The following is a 20,563-nucleotide window of genomic DNA, read 5'->3' on the forward strand; positions in this document are numbered from 1 at the left end:
TCCCCTCGAAAACTCGTCCTGAAGAATCCCTATAAATGGACTTGTTAGCCTAGCAGCATTGCAGAAGATGGTCACTTTTCACCTCTTCATTCAAAAAGAATATCTAAAAAAATCATTTTCTATTTATCAAATATAAGAACACCCCATTTAGAGTAGCTAACATGGTATTATTCTTTCCAAAGTGGTCCATCTACTTAGTTTTTAGGGATTATCCCAGATATCACAGTCCCTTGTCAAAGAAACCTTTAATATATTTCTTTTTTTTTTTTTCACTTTGATCATTATCACCTTGTAAAATTGTATTTGAAAATGAAACATTATTCCTCACTTCAGACTGCCAAAAATAATTAGCCTCGGGTGTGAGGTATATTTAACAATAAGAGTAGCTAGCCATCCAGCAATGTTAATGTCCCCAAACCAATATGAAGATTTTCACAAACAAATGATAGAAAGCGTATTCTGTTGGCTTGAAGTAGTGAGTTAAAAAACAACCGGGATATTAGATGATCCGTTATGTGATATAAACTTTAATCTTTATGTTCAGAGGGGCAGCGTCGCCCAGCCTTCTCTCTGTTAATGTGTAACTTTTGCCATCCTATGGTGTTCAGAAGATGAGGACACTTGTGTTGTGAATGAGTTTTTAATGGTGAGGTATCTGCTGCCAGCTGATGCAAATATCATCAGAGGTTTGTAGACCACACAAGATATACTCCAACAGATGTTAGCATGCAAATATGTTTCAATAGATTGGAAACTGAAGCGGTTGATTTAGTCCGCGTTGCTATGGTTACCCATTTTAAATATGGGCTGAGCAAAACACATTAATTTGGAACGGTGGGCAGAGAGATTCACTGGGGTTGTTTTGTGGGTTTCCTTTGGCGCCTTGCAGCCAATCAGAATTGAGCATGTATTTATCTGGACCATAGAAGTGGTAGTTAAAACTCTAATATATTCCACACCTCTCCATATACAGTATTGTGGAGCTATTCTGTGCAGCCTAGCAGTTAAAAACCATTGACTTACTTTTGATCCATTCTAATACGATAAACCCGACCATAAGATATAACGCATATATTGTTTTGTGCAAAACAAGGTCAAAGAGGTATTACACTATAAATTTTTAGTGTGAACACTAATGTTCCTAAAAACCTTTTTGTGTTAACATCTCCCTCAACCCGACCATCTGTTCTTTGATTAGTCATCAATTAATTATTTAGCCGAACCCTTAGTCGGGAAGGATTGATTTAAATGCATCTCGTCTAACTGTGTTTAGATGCTGATGAATCCCTCTTTCTTGGCATTAATGCAAACAGCTGTCACATATTTCCTCAACAGTCGCATCCTGCTAGTACAGGCTGACAGACTTACTGTATATGCACCCACATAGGGTTCTCTCTGGCAGAGCAGACACACTTAAAGGTAATGTGCTTCTTTGTGCAGCTTTGCAGTGGTGGCTTGCTTGCCTCTGAATTCTGTATACTTATCCCCCTCAGCTGCTCTTTCTTTTTTTTTTTCTTTAAGAAAGGCTGCAGCACTGGTCAACAGGACCAGCAAGGCTACAGAATGTAATTGTTTTAAATGGCTTTGATAAATGGATCTGACAAACAAGTGGAAATTGGTTTTTGATATTGTATTAAAACTGACCTTCAGGTTTAAAGCCCTAGATTTATTTTTTTTGCAGTTTAGCTATACAGTAGGGTAAAGTTGAACATCCATCTACCTAACGCCAATGTGTAAGGAAACCTTGGATGTTCTTCTTGCCGCCCATACACCACCCATGAGCTGCATACAAATATTCACACTTCCTTAAACCGGTTGTTCTCGTAGTATTTCTTACACTAGGTACAAAATACGCAGATAAATGCTTTTCTTCTGCTTCACTAGTCACTTAGTGTTTACTTTCATGGGTATACCTGCAAAATGTCATGCAGCCATACGTTTGGATGGCCATGCTGATAAATACAGTATTTCAAATGTTTGCTCACCCCATTTACACACAGTAGGATGCGTAGAATATTTTTCTATAACACATTTGATTATCATGCATTATACTACAGTATATCTGCAAACTAAATACCTCTGACACTGTGATTCACTTTGGTAAAGTTGACTTTATGAATTTGTAAAGATTTAGATTTATAATTCCAGTGTACCTAATTAAGTTAATGCACGTTCATAATGAAGTAGTAGAGTTTAAAGTTTCAGTGTTATTACACAATTCATTCCACATCCACAGGAAATGTTAAACGTTCCCTGTAAACAAATGAAACTTGTGTTTTTTAATGTTTTTCGCTAAGTGCAATTAAAATGTTTAGTTGGTAGTTGGTCTCATTTGTTCAATAATCAAATCAAATCTTACTCATATAGCACTTTTCATACAAAAAAATGCAAACAAAAAAAGTGCTTCACACAAATAAAAACATAAAACATTTCAACAAGAAACAAAATCAAAACTTATGACATCATGTTTCATAGTGAACAATTTTCGCCATCTAAAAATGTGATGCCTATTTACTTATTTATTTATTAAGCATAGTTACTGTGGCAGTCTACTTTATGAAATGACCTTTTTTTGTTTTTTTTCTCATGTCCCGCATTGCTGGGACTTCAGCCTCCTCCTCTCGTCCCTAGAGAGCCCTCCAGTCGTCAGTTAACGTGCTTTGCTCGGTACCACATTTTAAAGTTAATTTTTTATTTCTGGATCATAACCGCTGTAGCGGAGTGCAACGCTGCGACGCACTGTCGGGAAACCTTGGAGGCATTCTCTTGAGACTCCGTTAGAAGTCAAGCTACCTTAGCTGTGAAGTTAGCCAGATAAGGCGCCTCATTTTTCTCTTTGATTTATGACTGTTTTTGTTTCCCAGGGAATGGGATGATAAATTTGTTTTCGTTTTTTTTATGCACCCTCCCTGACTCGTTTTCTTGGTGTCTGCTTGAAATGATAGCCCTCAGTTGGATATCGCTGTGCTTCTTTAGGATCTGTTGATGATGAGATCTGATTACTGGAAATCTGTGATCTCGTAATAAGCGTTAATTATTCTTAATTACATGCTAAAAATGCCAAATAAAATTAGTTTGCATTATCTTGGCTGCGTCTTGGGAGTCGCCTCGATGGCATTGGAAAGTATCCCCAACTTGCCAATGCACATTACAGGAAGTGTTTGAGATTTAATAGTGTCAATTTCAGACAGACCTCCGAGATCATATTTCACTTTACTGTCAGTCATCTTAATAGTTTTGGGGAAAATGCTATTTCGGATTCAGTATTTTTTATTTTTTTTAACATAATTCAGTTTCCCTTAAAACCACCTGAGCCTGTCAAACATTTTTCAGAATTTTGTCTAAGTTTCCTTATCAAGCACAAATCAGAAATGGGAAAAGGGACCAAAACTTTATATTTCTTTATCTCCTTTAGACATATGAAAACTGATGGTCCAGTGTGTGCAAAGCCAAATACCCAGTGACGATCACAGCAGTAGCAGTTAGCAATAAAGGGTACATCAAGGCTGCAGTGAGGAAAATTGTGGAAAACACGAATGCAAAGGACGCAGAGGACATCCAGACAAGGAATGTGATTGAAGTATTTTCATTTGGGGTGTAGGTGCGGTGCCAGATGTTAGGAAACCCAAGGGGTGCCTGTGCGTACTAGTTTATCAAACAGAATATAAACTACTCTAATCACTTTAGAGTCTGGAGAGGCAGCACGTCAAAAACAAACTACTTAAATGTGCAAGGATAAAGAGACGGGGTGACCTTGTAATGATTTAGCCATATTTGTGGCCTAAATTGGTCACTGCTGAATTACAAGGCTGCATTTCTGCCACAGTTGTTGTGGTTTGATGGGACATGATGACACCTGATTAATTGCCAAAATAATCTATGATCTGGCTCTTATTAGATTTGTAGTATTTTGATTTTCTCTTTTTGTTCCATTTATACCACAACTCCATTACTTAATTTTATTCGTTGCTGTGAAAACATTCAAATAGACCAACACGTAACAGGGGAGCTGTAATCAACGTTGGCCAAACTGGCATATGACAAAAGCTACAGTGGAAAATTGCAGTGGAGTTGATGTGGACAGCAATCGAGCTTTTGTTTGCTACGCATTTTTAATTTCTCCAAGGTATTTGGGATCAGTAGGACCTGAAGCATATAAAAACTAAGCATCATCTTTCAACAGGAAGTAGTAGGTTTTGAAAAAACAATATCCTCATATGTGAACACTGGGATTATTTCATTATATATGTTATAGTCAAGTCACCAATGAGTGGCAAAATATAAAACCGTTTATTTTAATACCTGTACATGGCTGAGCAAAGACAGAATTGCGAACAGTGAAGTACCAATGTCCTCAAACGAGTACTTGCTAGCTAGCAAGGTTGTAGCTCGTTCCTATTGATAAAATTTGTTGTATTTGTGGGTCATATCAAACCGTAGAATTTGATGGGGTTCCTGGCGTCTGTAGAATGAATCCGATGAAATACCAGCGATCGTGTTTTTACCGACTGGTGTTTTGACCCTTTGCTACCGACTAAAGACTTTAAGAAGTGCCCACTAATGAGGGCAATGGGTTTAAGTGAAGCATAATAAGCTGCAGTAAAAGCTAAAACTTAATGTCCCCATATGAGGACGCAGGGTCTCAGGAGGTTAAACATCCCATCCTCTTTTTTAGAACTTGGATTGCAGAGTAGCACAAAGTAACGCTGCCTTTCTCTCAACAGTGAAGACCTAGACGTCTTGTCTGAAAAGACTTATCACCTTTAATCATTTCAGTGCTGTCTACAAGTTGTGGGTTCTGGCCATGCAAAAAGACCACTTAAAATATATAGTGTTGCTTAATATACGCAATAAATAAAATAGGAGTGTGTGTCCAGCTTTATTTGCCTCATCTGCAGCTCGTCCTGACCTTCAATAAGGACACAAAGACATGATTCTTACATGAATTATTGCCTCTGCCTGATTGTTCCTGCACTCCAAGATGAGACTTGTGCGTAGGCATAGCGGAAAGCTATTACATTGTCAATTTGTGCCCTCCGAGATCTTCAAACTGTCTAAAAGCTAAAATCTTCAAAAAAGCCAGAAAAGGTGACTCAGGTCACCACTACCCCCTTCCACTTTTCACTTGTGTCTCAAAGCAAATTTCCTTCAGATTTGTTGCAGCAGACCTTGATAGTTCAGCCATGTTGGTTTCCTCTGCAATAATTTGTGCCTTTGGGTCAGCTGATTATTTCGCTTTGCTCTCTGCCTCACCTACTGATGATGAAAAACGGCACACAGTTGCCACTGAGCTATGCATTTCAATGAAGCTTTTGTCGAGTCTCTTGCCCTTCCTGCTCCATATACAGAATAGGCCGGGCCATGGCCCAGTCAGCACTGCCGGCTAGATTGTTTTTTTTTTTTTTTTTTTCCTTTCTTTCTCTCAAGCATGAGAGTCTCATTTTTTGCTACCTTGGCAGCTGCCTTCCCTGTCTTTATCAACGAGGCCATGACAGTTTTCATCAACCTCCCTCTTTTTCCTGACCCTGTCGCATCACACACTCACACACAGTTGTATACCCGAAGACGTACGCTGGCTCTTATTAAAACAATTTTTAATAACGTTTTATAACAGATTAAGTAGAATAAAACCCTCTCACTGTCATTGTAGATGCATAAACCACTATGAAAGGGGAAGTTTTATGATGTTATGTTTGTTTGTTCAATGAATGCCCTTGACCATGTCAGATACACACAGTGGTTGCATGGTACACTTGTATTGTACACAGGACACCAAAGCTGTCACTTTAAAAATGAAAAATGCAATTTGTCTTTTCATCAGATGCAACAACGTAAAAACAGATTCCTGAATAATATGAACAGTAATGGCTTCCTGTTTAATTTTGTCACCTTAAGCTATGTGAGGTTTGATGCTGAGAGGGGTGCTGCTGGTTAAATAGAGCAGCACCACTGAATGCTAATGTTCGGAGGTGGTATTAAGCTTCAGTCAGGATCGGATGACTCGCATTCTCGTATCTGCTGAGGTTTCCTACTAACCTCACCAAGTCGTGTGTTCTTATTTCCACTCAATAAAAGACTGTGATGGTAAAAATGTTAATACGCTGGTAGATGGGAGCATGCCTCTGCCATTGTCTGGAAGTATTTGGGGATTAGTCCTAATTATAAAGGTTAACCAACAGGCACATACGTATTCCCTCATACGACTTGATCTTCTGACTACAAAATCATTTTACACTGATCAAGCAAAAGGCTATGACCCAGAATTGTGCAGGTCCCGTTGGTGCCTCCAAAACAGTTGTGGGTCATTAGAGAAAAGACATAATAGGATGTTTTTAGTGGGGGGGTCCTTGGGTCCTATGTGTTGAGGGGAGGGGCCTCTGTGGATCATCCCACAGATACTTGATCGGTTTGGGATCTAGTTAATTTGGAGGCCAGGTCAACATCTTGTGCTGTGCTTCATGTTTTTTTTTTAAGTTCGTTGCTGAACTAAACAGCTTTTACATGCTGCATCCTGGTACAATCAAAGAGTGTCATTGGGCTAAGGGTGCCTGGTCTAGATTAGGTGGGTGGGACATGTCTAAGATCTAGACAAATGCCAGGTCCACAGGTTTCCCAGCAGAACGCTGAATTGTCACAGTGTTTTTCACACAATTATGCTAAAATAATTTTTTTCACTTAAAATACAAACATGAAAACTTTTTTTTTAGTAAGTGTTGTGAGAAGCAATATTTTATTATATAATAGTATTTGATATAGTAAAAGACATAATAAGATCTATGTTATCAACTGTGTTTGTCCTAATGTATCTAAAACAGGGACTTAATACATAAGTTTGATGCTCTATCATATCACTCTGCATTATATATTTCAAAGGAAAGCTCCTTGACTGGATGGGAAGAATTGTGCCCTTTAAAAGAATAGTAAATCCATACCATACATTGATCCTAAGCTTTCGATGTTGCTCTTTAATCAAAAACACCAAACTGTGGGCGCTACCACAGGAACCTCCTCTAAATAACAGCTTAATTCTGACTCCTGGCCCTAAACGTCTTCCTCAGGGTTAGGATTTTTTTTCTTCTTCTTCAATAATAGTATTCTTTTTTTCTTTTAAAGATGCCTTTGTGCCAATGAAGTCAGATTTACCTCAAAATGTAATATAAAATATTAAATGTAATATAAAATATTTAATTTGCCCTCATATCATATCGGTACGTCCCTGGTTTCTATGGTTGGAAATTTTTATTGGCATATTTTATAATTCAGGGAGTTTGATTTTCTTCCGTTTTTACTTGTGGAAAGTTTTCCACACTGCACTCACTCGTTTGAGTCAGTCCAGTGGGAGGCGATCCAAATGTAAAGCGAGGAAAAAACTTTTAACCTTTTGCCTCCTACTCAAGAAGAAAACAGTTGCAGACGACTTTACTTTTTGAACATTACTTCTTGCCTATGGAAAAAAAAAAAAAGACTAAAGTGACAGTAACAGAATATTTCAGTAGCAGAATTTCAAACATATAAGTTATTATGCCCACCTGAGAGCGAGAGAGAGAAAAAGAGCTATAGTTTCCACTCTTCTACCTATACTACTTTAGAGCAGCGTCGGGCTTGTTTTCTGCCTTTCTCTTCAGCACAAAGCCTTCTGCAGCGCTTGATGAGTATGAAATTGTTGTCAGTTATCAGTCTGACACTGCTGTGATATTGATTTAATGTTTGTTATTTCAGCTGGGTGCAGAGCTTTGGGCACGAGGGTCTCGGACTGCTGCTAGACATTTTGGAGAGGCTGCTTGCCAAAAAACAGTAAGTTTATGTCTCTTCTTGTTCAAACTCTTGCCCATCTCACTACAATTATTTGTGTTTTCCCGTGAAACCCCTAACACATTTCATTTAGATTTATAAGATGTAGTGTAGTAGTTATCGTTATAAAGTATCATTTTGGTCTTTTTTCTTTCTATTTTTCTGTTTGTGTATGAAAACCAAGACTAATTTTCACTTTTTGTTTCCCCAGTCCAGAGAAGTTGGATAAAAGAAACCAACATAAAGTGGTGCAGTGTCTCAAAGCCTCCATGAACAATAAGGTATAGATATATTTTTTTGTTGTACAGTGTAAATTATTACTTTTGTGCCGTCTCCAGAACTAGGGCAGGAGGAAGTGATTTTTTTAGTCACACACACTTTCTCTGAGCTAATCTGGATAAAGACTGCAGTCTTGGGACATACGTCTTTGAGTGTATTAATAGGCCACATTAACTTTAGTGAGGAGTATTTGCTTTTTAAAACCTTTGTATACTCTCTCGAGGGACATGTGGGGTGGTGGGTGTGGGAGAACCTGAGTAGGAATTTTTCAAATACTACTTTAATTTAAACTCGTACAGTATCCGCATCTGGTGTTTTCGTTTTATTAGGCACCTGGGATCTCAATAGCAAAAGACTCGTGAAGGGGACGAACATCAGCACAGTGAAGCACAGTAAAGAGCTAAATGATTGGAGTTTTGTCCTAGTTTGAAGGACACTAAACTGGACGTCTGGCCTGTAGAAATACACCATTGCAGAGTTTGTGCTTTCTGATGGCTCAACAACAATAAGAGAATTAGTGAAACTGAGGAAAAAATACTTTAAGTGACTTTATATAATTGCTAAGTACATATTCTTGTTATCTATAACATTTGGTATCAAAAACTATTAGCAAAACTATTATTAAGAGTAATAACGTATATTATGTCGGGGCCAGTGTCTGTGTCGTTGGGAAGTCTATTAAGTCCCATTAAATATGAAGAAAAAGATTATGTTAGTTATATATTTAGAGACATTGAAGATGAATGGGGTCAAGTTGACGCCATAGATAATAGGAGGGTTAAAACACATAATGATGTGACTCTTTCTTTGTTGTTTTGTTAGGTAATAAGGAATAAGGAGTCGCAAACAAAGACACCTTTTTTTTTTTTCAAAATCTGCTCTTGGTGTTTTTGCCTAAGCTTCATATTTCTTCCCATGCGGTGGAACTACAGCACATAAGAGAGCTGCAAATTATGAGTTACAAAAAGAAAAGTAAAGAAGAAAATGAAACAAAAGGCGTTCTGAAAAGACATTAAAAGCAAAGTGAAGATGTTTCGTCGTCAGTATTAAAGAATATTCACTTAATGTATAATTAGTGCCTTTTTCATAATTGGCGTACTAATTGTTCACTACATTTAAACTCCTGAGACCATACGTCCTCATACGAGGACATCACGTTTTAGGTTTGTGGCAGCTTCTTCTGCTTCATTTATACCTGATGTCGTCTTAACCAGATACTAGTCAGTTAATTTATGCTTATTATTAACTTTTCTAGTTTAATATGACAAATATAAAATTCTGTCAATAGTAACAAGCTATAATTCGCTAATTAGCAAATACTTGCTCATTATTTGCAATTCTGTCTGTGCACAGCCATGTTCAGCTTAGAATTTGTTATGTATTGGGTGACTTTATCGTAATACAGTGTAATACAGTGAAGTAATCCATCGCAATAATCGTGGCCACGTATGAGGGCATGTTTTTTTTTTTTTTCAAAAACTACTTCCTGTTCAAATATGATGCTTAGTTTTTATATTAATTAGGTCCCAATAATCCCAAATACCTTGGAGAAATCAAAAAACGTAGCAAACAAAAGCTCACGTCTCAGGAGGTTAATTTAAGTCACTTAACTCAGTAGCAGATAACATGATCGTTATCACACCTCAGGTCAGCAGACGATGATATCGGACTTCTCGCCTTGACTTCTGTTGATGTAACTTCATGTCATAATGCTTGAGCTTCTCCTCCTCATGTGTTGATCAGTTATTCCATGAGCATGAACAGCGTGAAAAAAAAAAAAAAAAAAGTCTTGCCACACGGAGCTAAAAACCCATCGGAGACAGATATACAGCCCCTCTGGCACGAAGTGCGCTGTAAGGTCTCTTGTAATCCCGCGTCTCAACAGGCGCCAGACGCCAGCATTTACCCGTAGGCCTCTCTGTCAGCCCAGACCCTTCCCTGGCTAGAGAGGCATCTTGGGACGGTACCGGCAGTGCCAAGAAGACAGGTGTTCTCTGCCAGCTGTCAGCGCAGCCTTTCCTTCTCCAGCCTTCCTGTGTCAACGCACATGCATGCAAAATGCGTTTTTATATTTATTGTGTATCCTAATGGAATAATAGTGCCACACTGTGAAATAGCCCTTCGGACAACTGGACTCTATCTAGGAAACATTTTTCCTCTCTAAAACATCATGTTAACTAACTTGCATAGTTATTATAAAAATGTGTGGAGGGTATGCAAGTGATGTCACAGCAAGCAACGTCTCCGTGGTTACGGCCACTCAGTGGCAAGAAGTGACAGTTGAACATGGAGATTAGCAGCATTAGTTTGAATCATAGGCTTTAATAGCATCTAAATTGTAAAATATATATATATATTTAAAAAAAAAAAAATAATAAAGAGCTGACTGAACCAACAGATTTGAAAAGCAGTCGGAGATATATTTACACTGATATTTCCAACTGCCAAAGAAAAGAGAAGTAAATGTATCGCTGCATTAGAAGAAACTACTGGAATCCAGACACAGAAACCTGGTGTTGTGTTTCAGATTTAGTGTCAAGTAATATGAATTTATGCTGTATTTTTTGATGAACTCATACTTTAAGACTAACTATTTCAGTTCCAACAATAAATAACAATAAAATAATATACAGAATACTTGCCATCACTCCTCATCATCCTTTTAACGTCCGGTCGGATGCTATAGTATTATATGGCTAATGTTACTTCTCAGTAAAGCTTTTAGCGTTAGCATCTTTTATTTAGCTACATTTATCAAAATGAAATGACCTAAAACTAACTTAACTAACTGAAACTGAGGCTAATACACTTTTCCAGTAGTTTGTATGGATCATTTTTGAGTCCGATTGTTCTTAATTTGATCTGATAATCCACATTTTCTCCAGTCTTGCTGTATTTACTGCTACATTTCACTATGTGTTTGCCTCTCAAGGGGGCGTGGCCCCAGGCGGCAGTGACTTCAATGCATACCCTCTATAGTTTGGTCTATATCTCAGCTTTTACCTCTGTTTAGTTCCATCTTTTTATTCGTGCTCAGTTTTTCTACTTTTTAAAACAAAGTAAAAAAAAAAAACAACAGCGTTATATCCATCAGCCATATGGTTTAATGTTTTATTTTATTTTTTTTTTCCAATGTGATGAATAAACCATTAGCTCCAGCAATATCAGAGAACCAGAGTAATAATACAGATAATCTTTCTCTTGTCTCTGGAAATGCAGCAATCATTTTGTGACGCGACTGTTTATCTACGCATTCATCTATTTTTATGTCATTTTAGCTGTTTATTATATTCAAGTCACAATTATCTAATGAATATGAGCCGGAAGTGCAGCCTCTGCTTTAATTTGATGGTATTCGCATCCGTTTTAATCTACAGTTATTTTCGCAGGCTCAAAAGCAATTAAACAATTGACTCGAAAGCTGTGTTGTGAACAGGTGCAGGATGCCCCATTAGTATTTCTTCATTAGTTAAACAGGTAAAAGTCCTAGAGCTGCCAATACAAGTGAAACAGGCCATCTACAAAAACAAAACCACTCAAACGCTGGTCAAATCAATTGTTACGCACATTCTGAGAAAGAAACAGAGGAAACACTGGTGAGTTCCGGTTTGTTGCAGACTTCAAGTAGACATCACCTGCAAAGAATTTATTCATTCATTCATTAACATTTTCTTACTGATTACGTTAATGTGTCCAATCACTTTTGAGCTGCTGAAAATCTGAATTCCAGTTGAAACTCAAATCACTCTTAACTTCATTATGATTCAGTCAAACGTTTGTTTGAGTGTGCATTAATATATTGTACATAGCATGAACTATTTTTGGTTTCCTAATGCTGCCCATATAATGTATGTTGCTGCATATGGCCGTACTGCAGCACATGTTGACAATCATATCTTGTTTTCATTCCAGTATGGCTTGGATCGAATCCTCGGGGAGGAGAAAAGTCTTTCTTTGCTCGCGAGAGCCATTGATCCCAGCCAGTCTGCCATGATGACTGATGTTGTAAAGCTGCTGTCAGCCATCTGCATTGTAGGCGAAGAGAACACGTATGTCAATATATGTATATTGTATTTCCATTTTTCCACAAAAGCAAAATGATCCCTTAGTTTGAGCTGTGCTTATAAACCACCTCAACGTGCGTTTGAAGGAAAATAGAAGAAGGGAGCTTATCCTTATGAATGAATGTATTACTTTATGTTTTTTTTTTTTTTTTGCCGTTGTTTGCTCATGCATTTCATGTTCTCGTTTAGTCTCGAGAAGGTCCTTGAAGCCATCACCACAGCAGGGGAATGGCGGGGTATCGAGAGGTTCAGTCCCATTGTGCAAGGCCTACGAGACCGCTCCGTTCAGTTACAAGTAAGTCTATTTATGGCCACTGACGATTGTTTCAGATATACACAAGAGTCCTCTTGAATTATATTCTCGACCTTTTTCTGATAAAATCTATCAATGAGTTTGAATCAACAAAGTGTTTAAGGTATTGTATTCAACTATTACATAAAAAAAAATACCTCTGCATGCAACTGGATGCTCCAAGGATCTCAAATGACGCGTATGACTATTATTTTACTCTTCTGGACGTCACCACATAAAGCCCGACCAAACTATTTGACTGGAACAGCTTTCCTAGTATCTGATTTGAGTCGGTCAAGTATCGGCACCAATATCATAATTCCATTTTGAGAAATTATTTGTTTGGGTTCAATTCTTGAGTTGAATCATTCATCCAATAAACAACATTCAGCCTGGAGGTTGTTTATGTTCATATACAATTTGTGTTGAAGGCACATTACAGTCCATGGGCCCCTAGTGGTCTGTGGTGTAATTGCAAGGGGGTCTATGAAAATAAAATATCCTTTGGAAAAGATCATATGACATTATTTCATTATTTTACCCAGATGTGACTGAGACCTTTATCTACCTAAGCTACAGAGGGTAACAGGACTTTTTTTTCTCTAATTACACCTCTTTCACAAGTCTAATTTACTGTGTTTTATTAAAAGATCTCTCTCCCAGTTGCATTGTTCAAAGTTTCTACATGACGCTGTTAATAACTTGACATGATCTGCATCCGTTTCAAATTATTTGAGTGGGCTTACACCATTCATTTCATAATAATGCTCTTATTGTGAAACATTTGGAGGAAACTCATTGACAGGTTAGCACAAACAAAGAAGAAGATAAGTGCAGTTACACAAAGAGCCCCCAACCTCCAGAAAGGTTTAGAACCACTGAAAGGACGCATCTATTTTTTAAGCCTACAAGCTGAGTAAGAATGCTAAAAGAATTTCACTATTTGCAGGCACACCGTCAACCTCATGATATTTAAATTCGAAATGCTATCCCATGCGGCTGCACGTGAACTGGAATTCGTCAATTAAGTATAGACATCTCCTCTAATGATCACCCTGAGCACAGACAGGACACAAACAGAAAGTCTGCCCGCTAATTCATCTGCCTCCTTTCTGTTGACAACACATCAGACCGATACCTGCAGACAGCCGGGACAGATGGAATAAAGTAAAAATGCCCCACACCACTCGCTCAAATTCCACAGCTTCATATCTCACGGCTAGAAATAATATCTCATCAACGAGCACGTACAGAGCTCAGATCAGTGTGCGCAGTGCTTTCTCAGTCTATACCTCTTGTAGATGCAATCTCTAGGCAATGACACATTCAGAATCAGCAAAACACCCTGAGTCACGACCATCCTATAAACTGCTACAGGTCCACGTGGACGGTAACTATTCATGTCACAGATAATGGGGCCGTCGTGACTTTCTCACTGACATAGATTATGTAGCCGGTTATCTACATTACTTTTTCTTAAAATGAACTTGTAAAAGTCGAACAGTAATTTACTGTATGTAACCACTGCAGACATATTACGGCGTAGCACAGATTTTATTCAACATGTTACCAGAGAAAAGGCTTAAATGCATAGAACAGGTTTGCTCATATACAAATCTTAAAAAATAAATTTTTTAATGAGTGAAAAGGTTAATTTATTGAGGTTGGCCAAGCCACGTGCCATACTATATATTAGTGTTATTATGTATAATATTAAAAACAAAATGTCCTTTTCATTCAACAACAACAAAACTACATACTAAAATAAAATGCAATTTCCATTTTGACATAAATTCAAATAAATACTTGAATAAAACAAAATAAGGCCCCTGCCATGAATCAGGACTCCAAAAAATCCAAAACATATATATCAGGAGGGAGGTAAAATAACTTTTTTTTTTTTAAATAAACACAAAGAACGACAGGCAAAGAATGAAAAATTAATTTATATTCAAAAGTGAATCGAGCATCTCAGGAATTTTAAAACCAACACGACTGGTAAGTATCATCTCAGAGCTGTGTTTGTGGGGTCCCAAGACAGACTGTGGTGACAGATCGAGTCAAAAACATAGATTGGAATATTTTTTTATTATGATTTTTATTGTTATCGTAACAATGGCAACATTTTTCGGGATAATTTTTTTTTAGCCCATATCGCCCATCCCAACCTACTGCTGGCAGGGTGAAAGTCAAAACGTGTTGCCATGGAGATGAGAGTCCTGGTTTTCACGTACTGACCCAATCAAAACACAATGTGAAGGAATCACAGCTAAGGGGCCACAAATAGGTGGCCAGTGGTCCAGATGTGGCCCACTGGCCTCTGGCAAACAGTCGATGTCTGTTCATCCATCAGTTGTGATACAAAAACTGATCCTGATTAATGTAGGGAAATATTTTTATCCAACCAAGTTATACTATTATATTTCTAGAAGGTTTAGTGACTCGTTGTGAAACAGGCTACGTTGAAAAGTACTGTATTTCAATATATACACACACGGTAATCACAATAATGGCTTCTAGGGAAAAAAATGGTAGGGAACTTGTACTCATAAATATGATGTAAAGGATTTGTCGCATTTTGATTGTTTGTCATGTAAGTTTCAACGAAACTAAAACCTATATATTGAGACATTCAGATATCCCATGAATAATTGTTATTCTTCTAAATACGAGTATGTGGTTAACTTTACAATGATCCTCCTCGAGGCATGTGAATATCCAGCGTCGCCGTAGCCTCTTTTCACACACGACTGCACCGTCTTGCTGATCAATAATTGATTATTCCTGTTTGTGTTTGGCGAGTTGAAGAGTCACAAGATGCAGCAGGTCCCTGTGTAATAAACCAAACCCAGATGGGAGTGGAAAAACGGCTTCCAAAAGAGCAACTTTGCCCTGAAATTGACTGTTAGTTAGTTTTCGTGCGTGCGGGTCTGCAGTTGTTGCATTAATATTAAAATCACCACCACCAGTTGGTGACTGGAGAAAATAGACATGCATTAGTTATGGTCCTTCGCTTCCAAGGGACATGGCTCATTTAGAATGCATGCCGGCGCGCTTTTCATCAACTTGTGGAAGAAAAAAAATAGTCTGTCATATCATTCTTTGGTTTTCTCCGTCGCTCTTCCCCCTTTTCATTTGTCCTTTGTACTTTCCTTGTTGCAGGTAGCATGCATGCAGCTCATTAATGCACTGGTAACGTCTCCTGATGAGCTGGACTTCAGGCTGCACATTAGAAATGAATTTATGCGCTGTGGCCTGAAAGAGATATTGCCAGTAAGTAAAACATACCCACACACACACACACTATAAACTCACACTCACCTTGTATTAATATTTAGATGAATTGTCCACTTCAGTGAAATATTGTCGATTTGCACCAGCAAATAATTTATGAAACGCAGACCAGAGTTTGCACGTCCTCTGTCTGCAGCAGCCAGAAACCAATAAGGTTTCTAGTGTCTGTGCTAATAATCTTCCTACCGGCTTTTATACCATCGACCTAATATGTTTATCTATTGTAAACAATGTTGCTGCTGCTGCCAAGAAACCAAATCAATTAAAATGAAAAGCTGGCGCCCGCACATTTATATCACGATGAGTAATGGCGCTTAGAACGAGCTCCTGGTCTTTATTTGAGCTTAATACTTCCTTTTTTTACTGCTAATGACACGGAGGATGTTCAGAGAACCGCTCTCGCTTACTTATTTTGCTTAATTCTTTATCTCTCTGTTCGTTTTCCACCTTCCCTCATCCGCAGCAACTGACAGCCATCAGGAACGAGGCCCTTGACATCCAGTTAAAGGTGTTTGAGGAGCACAAAGAAGAGGACATGATGGAGTTCTCTCACAGGCTGGAAGACATCAAGAGCGAGCTGGAATATCCTTGTCCTCATTATAAACACAAACGTGTGACTCAAAGGTTTCAACCAGGGTCCGTTTCTTTTAGCGTGCGTGTGAGATGCTTGTGACATCCAGTTAGGGTCAGTTCTCCCTGACATGCTGCTAAAAGGTGAACGTATGAAATGAAAATGAATAATTGTTTTATTTCCTGTTATTTCAGCAGCCTCCCCCCCCCTTTTTTTTTTTTTTTTTATGCGAGTTTGTAGTGTTTCTGTCGACGTATTAGTCCTTGACTCTCTGCACCGATGCGGGGGATGTGTTCAACATTGTGCAGAGCACGGTGAAGGACAGCAGCGCCGAGCCCTATTTCCTCTCTATACTGCAGCACCTGATGCTCGTACGCAACGACTACTTGGTCAGGTAAAACAAAACAAAACACAAAAAAAAAAAAACAGCAGCACACGTTTTAATCTGTAACATAACAAGTTTCTTTTAGTTTCTGACTCTTTGCTTTACAGCCTCTGTGATAATAATGATCCCTGGCAGTCTTTTTAATCTAACATTTTATACATATTCACACATGTGCACTTGTGAAAACCGGTAATGATGTACACTGGTGGAGAGCTTGTGTTTCACAGGCTCCAGCTCCTCTGCCTTAAACCCTCTCAATGACATTGGCTAACAAAGAGAATGCTTTCTCTTTCATCTCCAAGCCATCTATAGCAACCGCAGCTCCAGAGCATTTCTCATCTCCTATTAATGCTACTTTTCAAAGGCTTATTTTATGTTGGTTCACTCACAGTTGGGTGTGATTTAAACCTCAGCTTGATCAAAAGATGGAGCTTTTATGTGAAGAATACAAAATGCATCACCTGCAGTTTTTCTCCCACCCAATAACAACACCTGTCTGGCACTCTGCTGTGGCTCTGATTAATTTTCCCCATCTGATATCATTCTGAAATGATATCGCTGCCGTCGTTAGTGCTATCTGTTTGCTCTAACACTAAGAGAATATTCAAGGTACGCACAAAAACACGTATCGACTCCCCCTGCGTTCGGTTCCTCGCCCACTTTGTCTAAACGACACAGTGTTTATGTTCTGACTAATCACCTGTTGGGCCACATAGATCACACTAACAGTTGTTCTTTATGTAATTTATGCATTATGCAAGAATCCAATACTATTATTTATTGTCTGTTTCTGGGAGCCTCCTTCCGAAACAATTAGTCACTTGACCATTCGATGAGCAATCTACTGAAAACTGAAGAATGGCTAACTGGAGGGTTAGCGGTTCGATTCCCGAAACGTGTCGCGTGCCAAACCCAAGCCCAGCGCTCCTCGCTCATCACCTGGTGTGTGAATTTGTGAGCGAATATGTGTGTGCGTTACTGTGACTGTAAAGCACCTTGGGCCTGATTTATGTACGTTATGTGCGTATGTACCTCAAAAATGAAGCCAGAAGTGGGCGGAGCCTGGGGCCGCCATGTTGGTTGAGCAGCAGTGGCATAAATGGCTGCGGTTATTGTTGTGAGGGGAAGCCGTGGGCCCAACGAAAAGCAACGGAGAGAACAAACTGTTCTGCTCACGTCAGCGTCTTTTGAATGACACAAGCAAAAATAATTGAGACATATATCGCCTGTCGAAAAAATCCACCTGTTTTATTTGCTGAGGTTTTATTATATAAGTGGTGTTTTCCTTTGTTCTTCTTATGTCTTACCATCTTTTCTTAATTTTATCCGGTGTTTTTGTTTTCCCCCACAGCATTGAACTTGTCAGACGGCTTCCCATATTGCCTTTCTCCTAGTTTTGTTAATATTTCTTTGCTGTAACACCAAAATATGTTTATTTGCCTGTTGCACTAACACCTCCAGCTCCGTTCAGTCATATTCTCTGGTGGAAAGCGGTAGCGGGTGTAAAATCTTCATTTAAATGCACACTTTTACAGCTGTTGTCAGTTGCACGTGCAATCTTAGTAGATCACCTGCAACACACAAACCAACAACATGCGCAGTCTATAAGCGCCACTTATTTGGGATCTTAGTAAATCTGTACCAATAGGTAGAAAAGTGCTATATAAATATAAGGAAATAACTTAATTGGGTACCACAGGCTGGTCGAGCTTTTGATCCTTCACTTGTTAAGGCAGTGCAAATGGATCCCCATTGAGACTGATTGGGCTTAGAGGGTGATCTTTAAAATAAATAAATAAATAAAAAACTATACTATATGCACATCCTTCACAGTGACTGAATGGTGTAGATATGTGCAGTTGTTGCACTCTTTAAATCCCCAGATGTCAAGTATATAATTCTTTTTTTTGTGGTCTCAAATGACAGAACATTAAAAAGGAGCATAAGTAATAAGATGCCTTATTCTGTATCATGGTTCCGACCACAGTTCCATCATGCAGCTCATCTTTAAGATCCCAGCCATGCTATTCGCTATCAGATCCAGTCTCAGCCAATGTTTTAGGCAGAGGTCGATTAATCACTGTTTGTAAGTATTAGTCAGTGATTTGGTGTGGAAGGGATTAGGGCTCTCAGCGGCACTGTTGTAAGATAATGAACAGATCAAACAGACACTTTTTCCATAACTTGCAATAGCTGTGTGGCTCCCAGTGCTCCGTGTCATCTGCGGTTGCATTATAATATTTCCCCCTTTGCTTATTGAGGCTCGCCCGCGGTTATTCTGTGATCGATTGACTCAACGGAGCCAGATGAAACAATTTAACTGCATTACTCTGCTACTGCTAATAGTTTAGTGTGCGTTCTCCATTGCTCAGTATTGTGAAAATAAGGCTTATATTAAGCAGTAAGTAATGTTTAAATGCCTTATCCAGTATTTTAAGAAAAACTAACTTAAAGGCATACTCTATAGAGACGCAACATATAGCAGGAAGAGGAGGTGAATTCTTTAAATAATAGGTCTTTTTTTTTTTTTTTTTTTAAATATACATTAACATGAATCCAACGTATTTTAGCAAAGGGATAAATGGACGTTTCCATTCACTCAGGAGCTGTCTCACACAGAATTTCACACTAGCCTAGACTTTTAAATCTAATCCTCCTGTATGCTGTAGTCCCCCCCTTTTCCTGCAAGTTGTACATCACTAAAACATACAAAAAAACCATGAAAATTGTTAAGTGTTAACAAAGTGTTAAGAAAAGCGTTAAGCGTCGAGTGTTACGCTTGTTTTGTACCCTATATTAACCTTGTAATGGCAGTTTAAACCAGTAGGCCCTTGGCACACGGGTGATATCTCCTGACTGTATCTTTAAGAGTACATGACTTTATCCTTCTTGTAAGTGCAGCAGTGCAGCGCACAACATCACAGGATGTGGAACACAAACTTTGTTTTTCGATAAGTTGTTGCTAATAAATCTTTTTCCATTTCCTCACTCTCTCTCTGTCTTGACTTTCTCGTCGCACTTATCTCGACTCCCAGGCCTCAGTACTTTAAGATCATCGAGGAGTGCGTTTCTCAAATCGTGCTCCACCGTAGTGGCACTGACCCAGACTTCAGCTACCGCAAGCGCCTTGACGTCGACTTCAGCCACCTCCTGGGCAAGTAGCGCGCTTTTGGCAGCTCCCCCGCGTTAAAGATTTCACAACGTGGCGCTGGCAATTCACAGATAACCCTGCTTATTCGTTTCCAGAGGTGTGTGTGGATAAAGCTCGAGTCGATGAGTACGAACAGAGGGCTTCAGAACTGGCACAGAAGGCGAGTATTCAATTACCGCGTTTAATTCTACCGCACATCCACCGCACCACGGAGTCAAAGCAAAAACATGGCATAATGGATTTTTTTGCTAATTGGTTGTGTAACACATTTTGGTTAATAAGCACAACACTGACTACTCCTAGCTTATTAAAATAACACAAGGTCATAAACATTACAAACACAGTGTACAACTAGAGTCATTAGTTACCAGAGTTTTGCAGGATGTGAAATAAATAAATAGACTAATGAACAGAGTGAGTTCAAAATGTACTTGAATGCAACCAGGGAACATATTCTTTTATAGTCTTTTATTTATTTTATTTTCTCAATGACAATTGTACAGATTGTTAATACTATAATTACTTCTCCAGTAGATTCTTAATGTTTGTTTAAATTTGAGCTACTGTTTTCAGGTGCTTGTTTTTATGATGGTTGCACATGAATATAAGCTCACGAATGGATCTTGCTTCATAAGATTTAGCAAAGACAGAGCCCTCATTGTGTCACGCACATTCTTCTGCAATGCACGAGAACAAATGAATTGACTGTCGTCGTTAATTGAGCTCCACGCCAGGT

General features: G+C 38.6%; 1 protein-coding gene across 6 annotated transcripts in view; it reads left to right on the plus strand.

Annotated features, from left to right (window-relative positions):
• Positions 1–20,563, plus strand: part of LOC125005819 (protein diaphanous homolog 3-like) — a 163,427-nt gene that overhangs the window by 13,907 nt on the left and 128,957 nt on the right. For all 6 annotated transcript variants that reach the window (XM_047581427.1, XM_047581431.1, XM_047581428.1 and 3 more), the window contains 9 exons: positions 7,720–7,794; positions 8,003–8,072; positions 11,983–12,119; positions 12,324–12,429; positions 15,589–15,699; positions 16,184–16,302; positions 16,569–16,685; positions 19,712–19,830; positions 19,923–19,987. In XM_047581427.1, the coding sequence (XP_047437383.1) occupies positions 7,720–7,794; positions 8,003–8,072; positions 11,983–12,119; positions 12,324–12,429; positions 15,589–15,699; positions 16,184–16,302; positions 16,569–16,685; positions 19,712–19,830; positions 19,923–19,987 (919 nt within the window). The remainder of the gene's footprint in view (positions 1–7,719; positions 7,795–8,002; positions 8,073–11,982; positions 12,120–12,323; positions 12,430–15,588; positions 15,700–16,183; positions 16,303–16,568; positions 16,686–19,711; positions 19,831–19,922; positions 19,988–20,563) is intronic.

Source organism: Mugil cephalus, chromosome 3 (genome assembly GCF_022458985.1).
Source record: "Mugil cephalus isolate CIBA_MC_2020 chromosome 3, CIBA_Mcephalus_1.1, whole genome shotgun sequence".
Taxonomy (NCBI): Eukaryota; Metazoa; Chordata; class Actinopteri; order Mugiliformes; family Mugilidae; genus Mugil; species Mugil cephalus.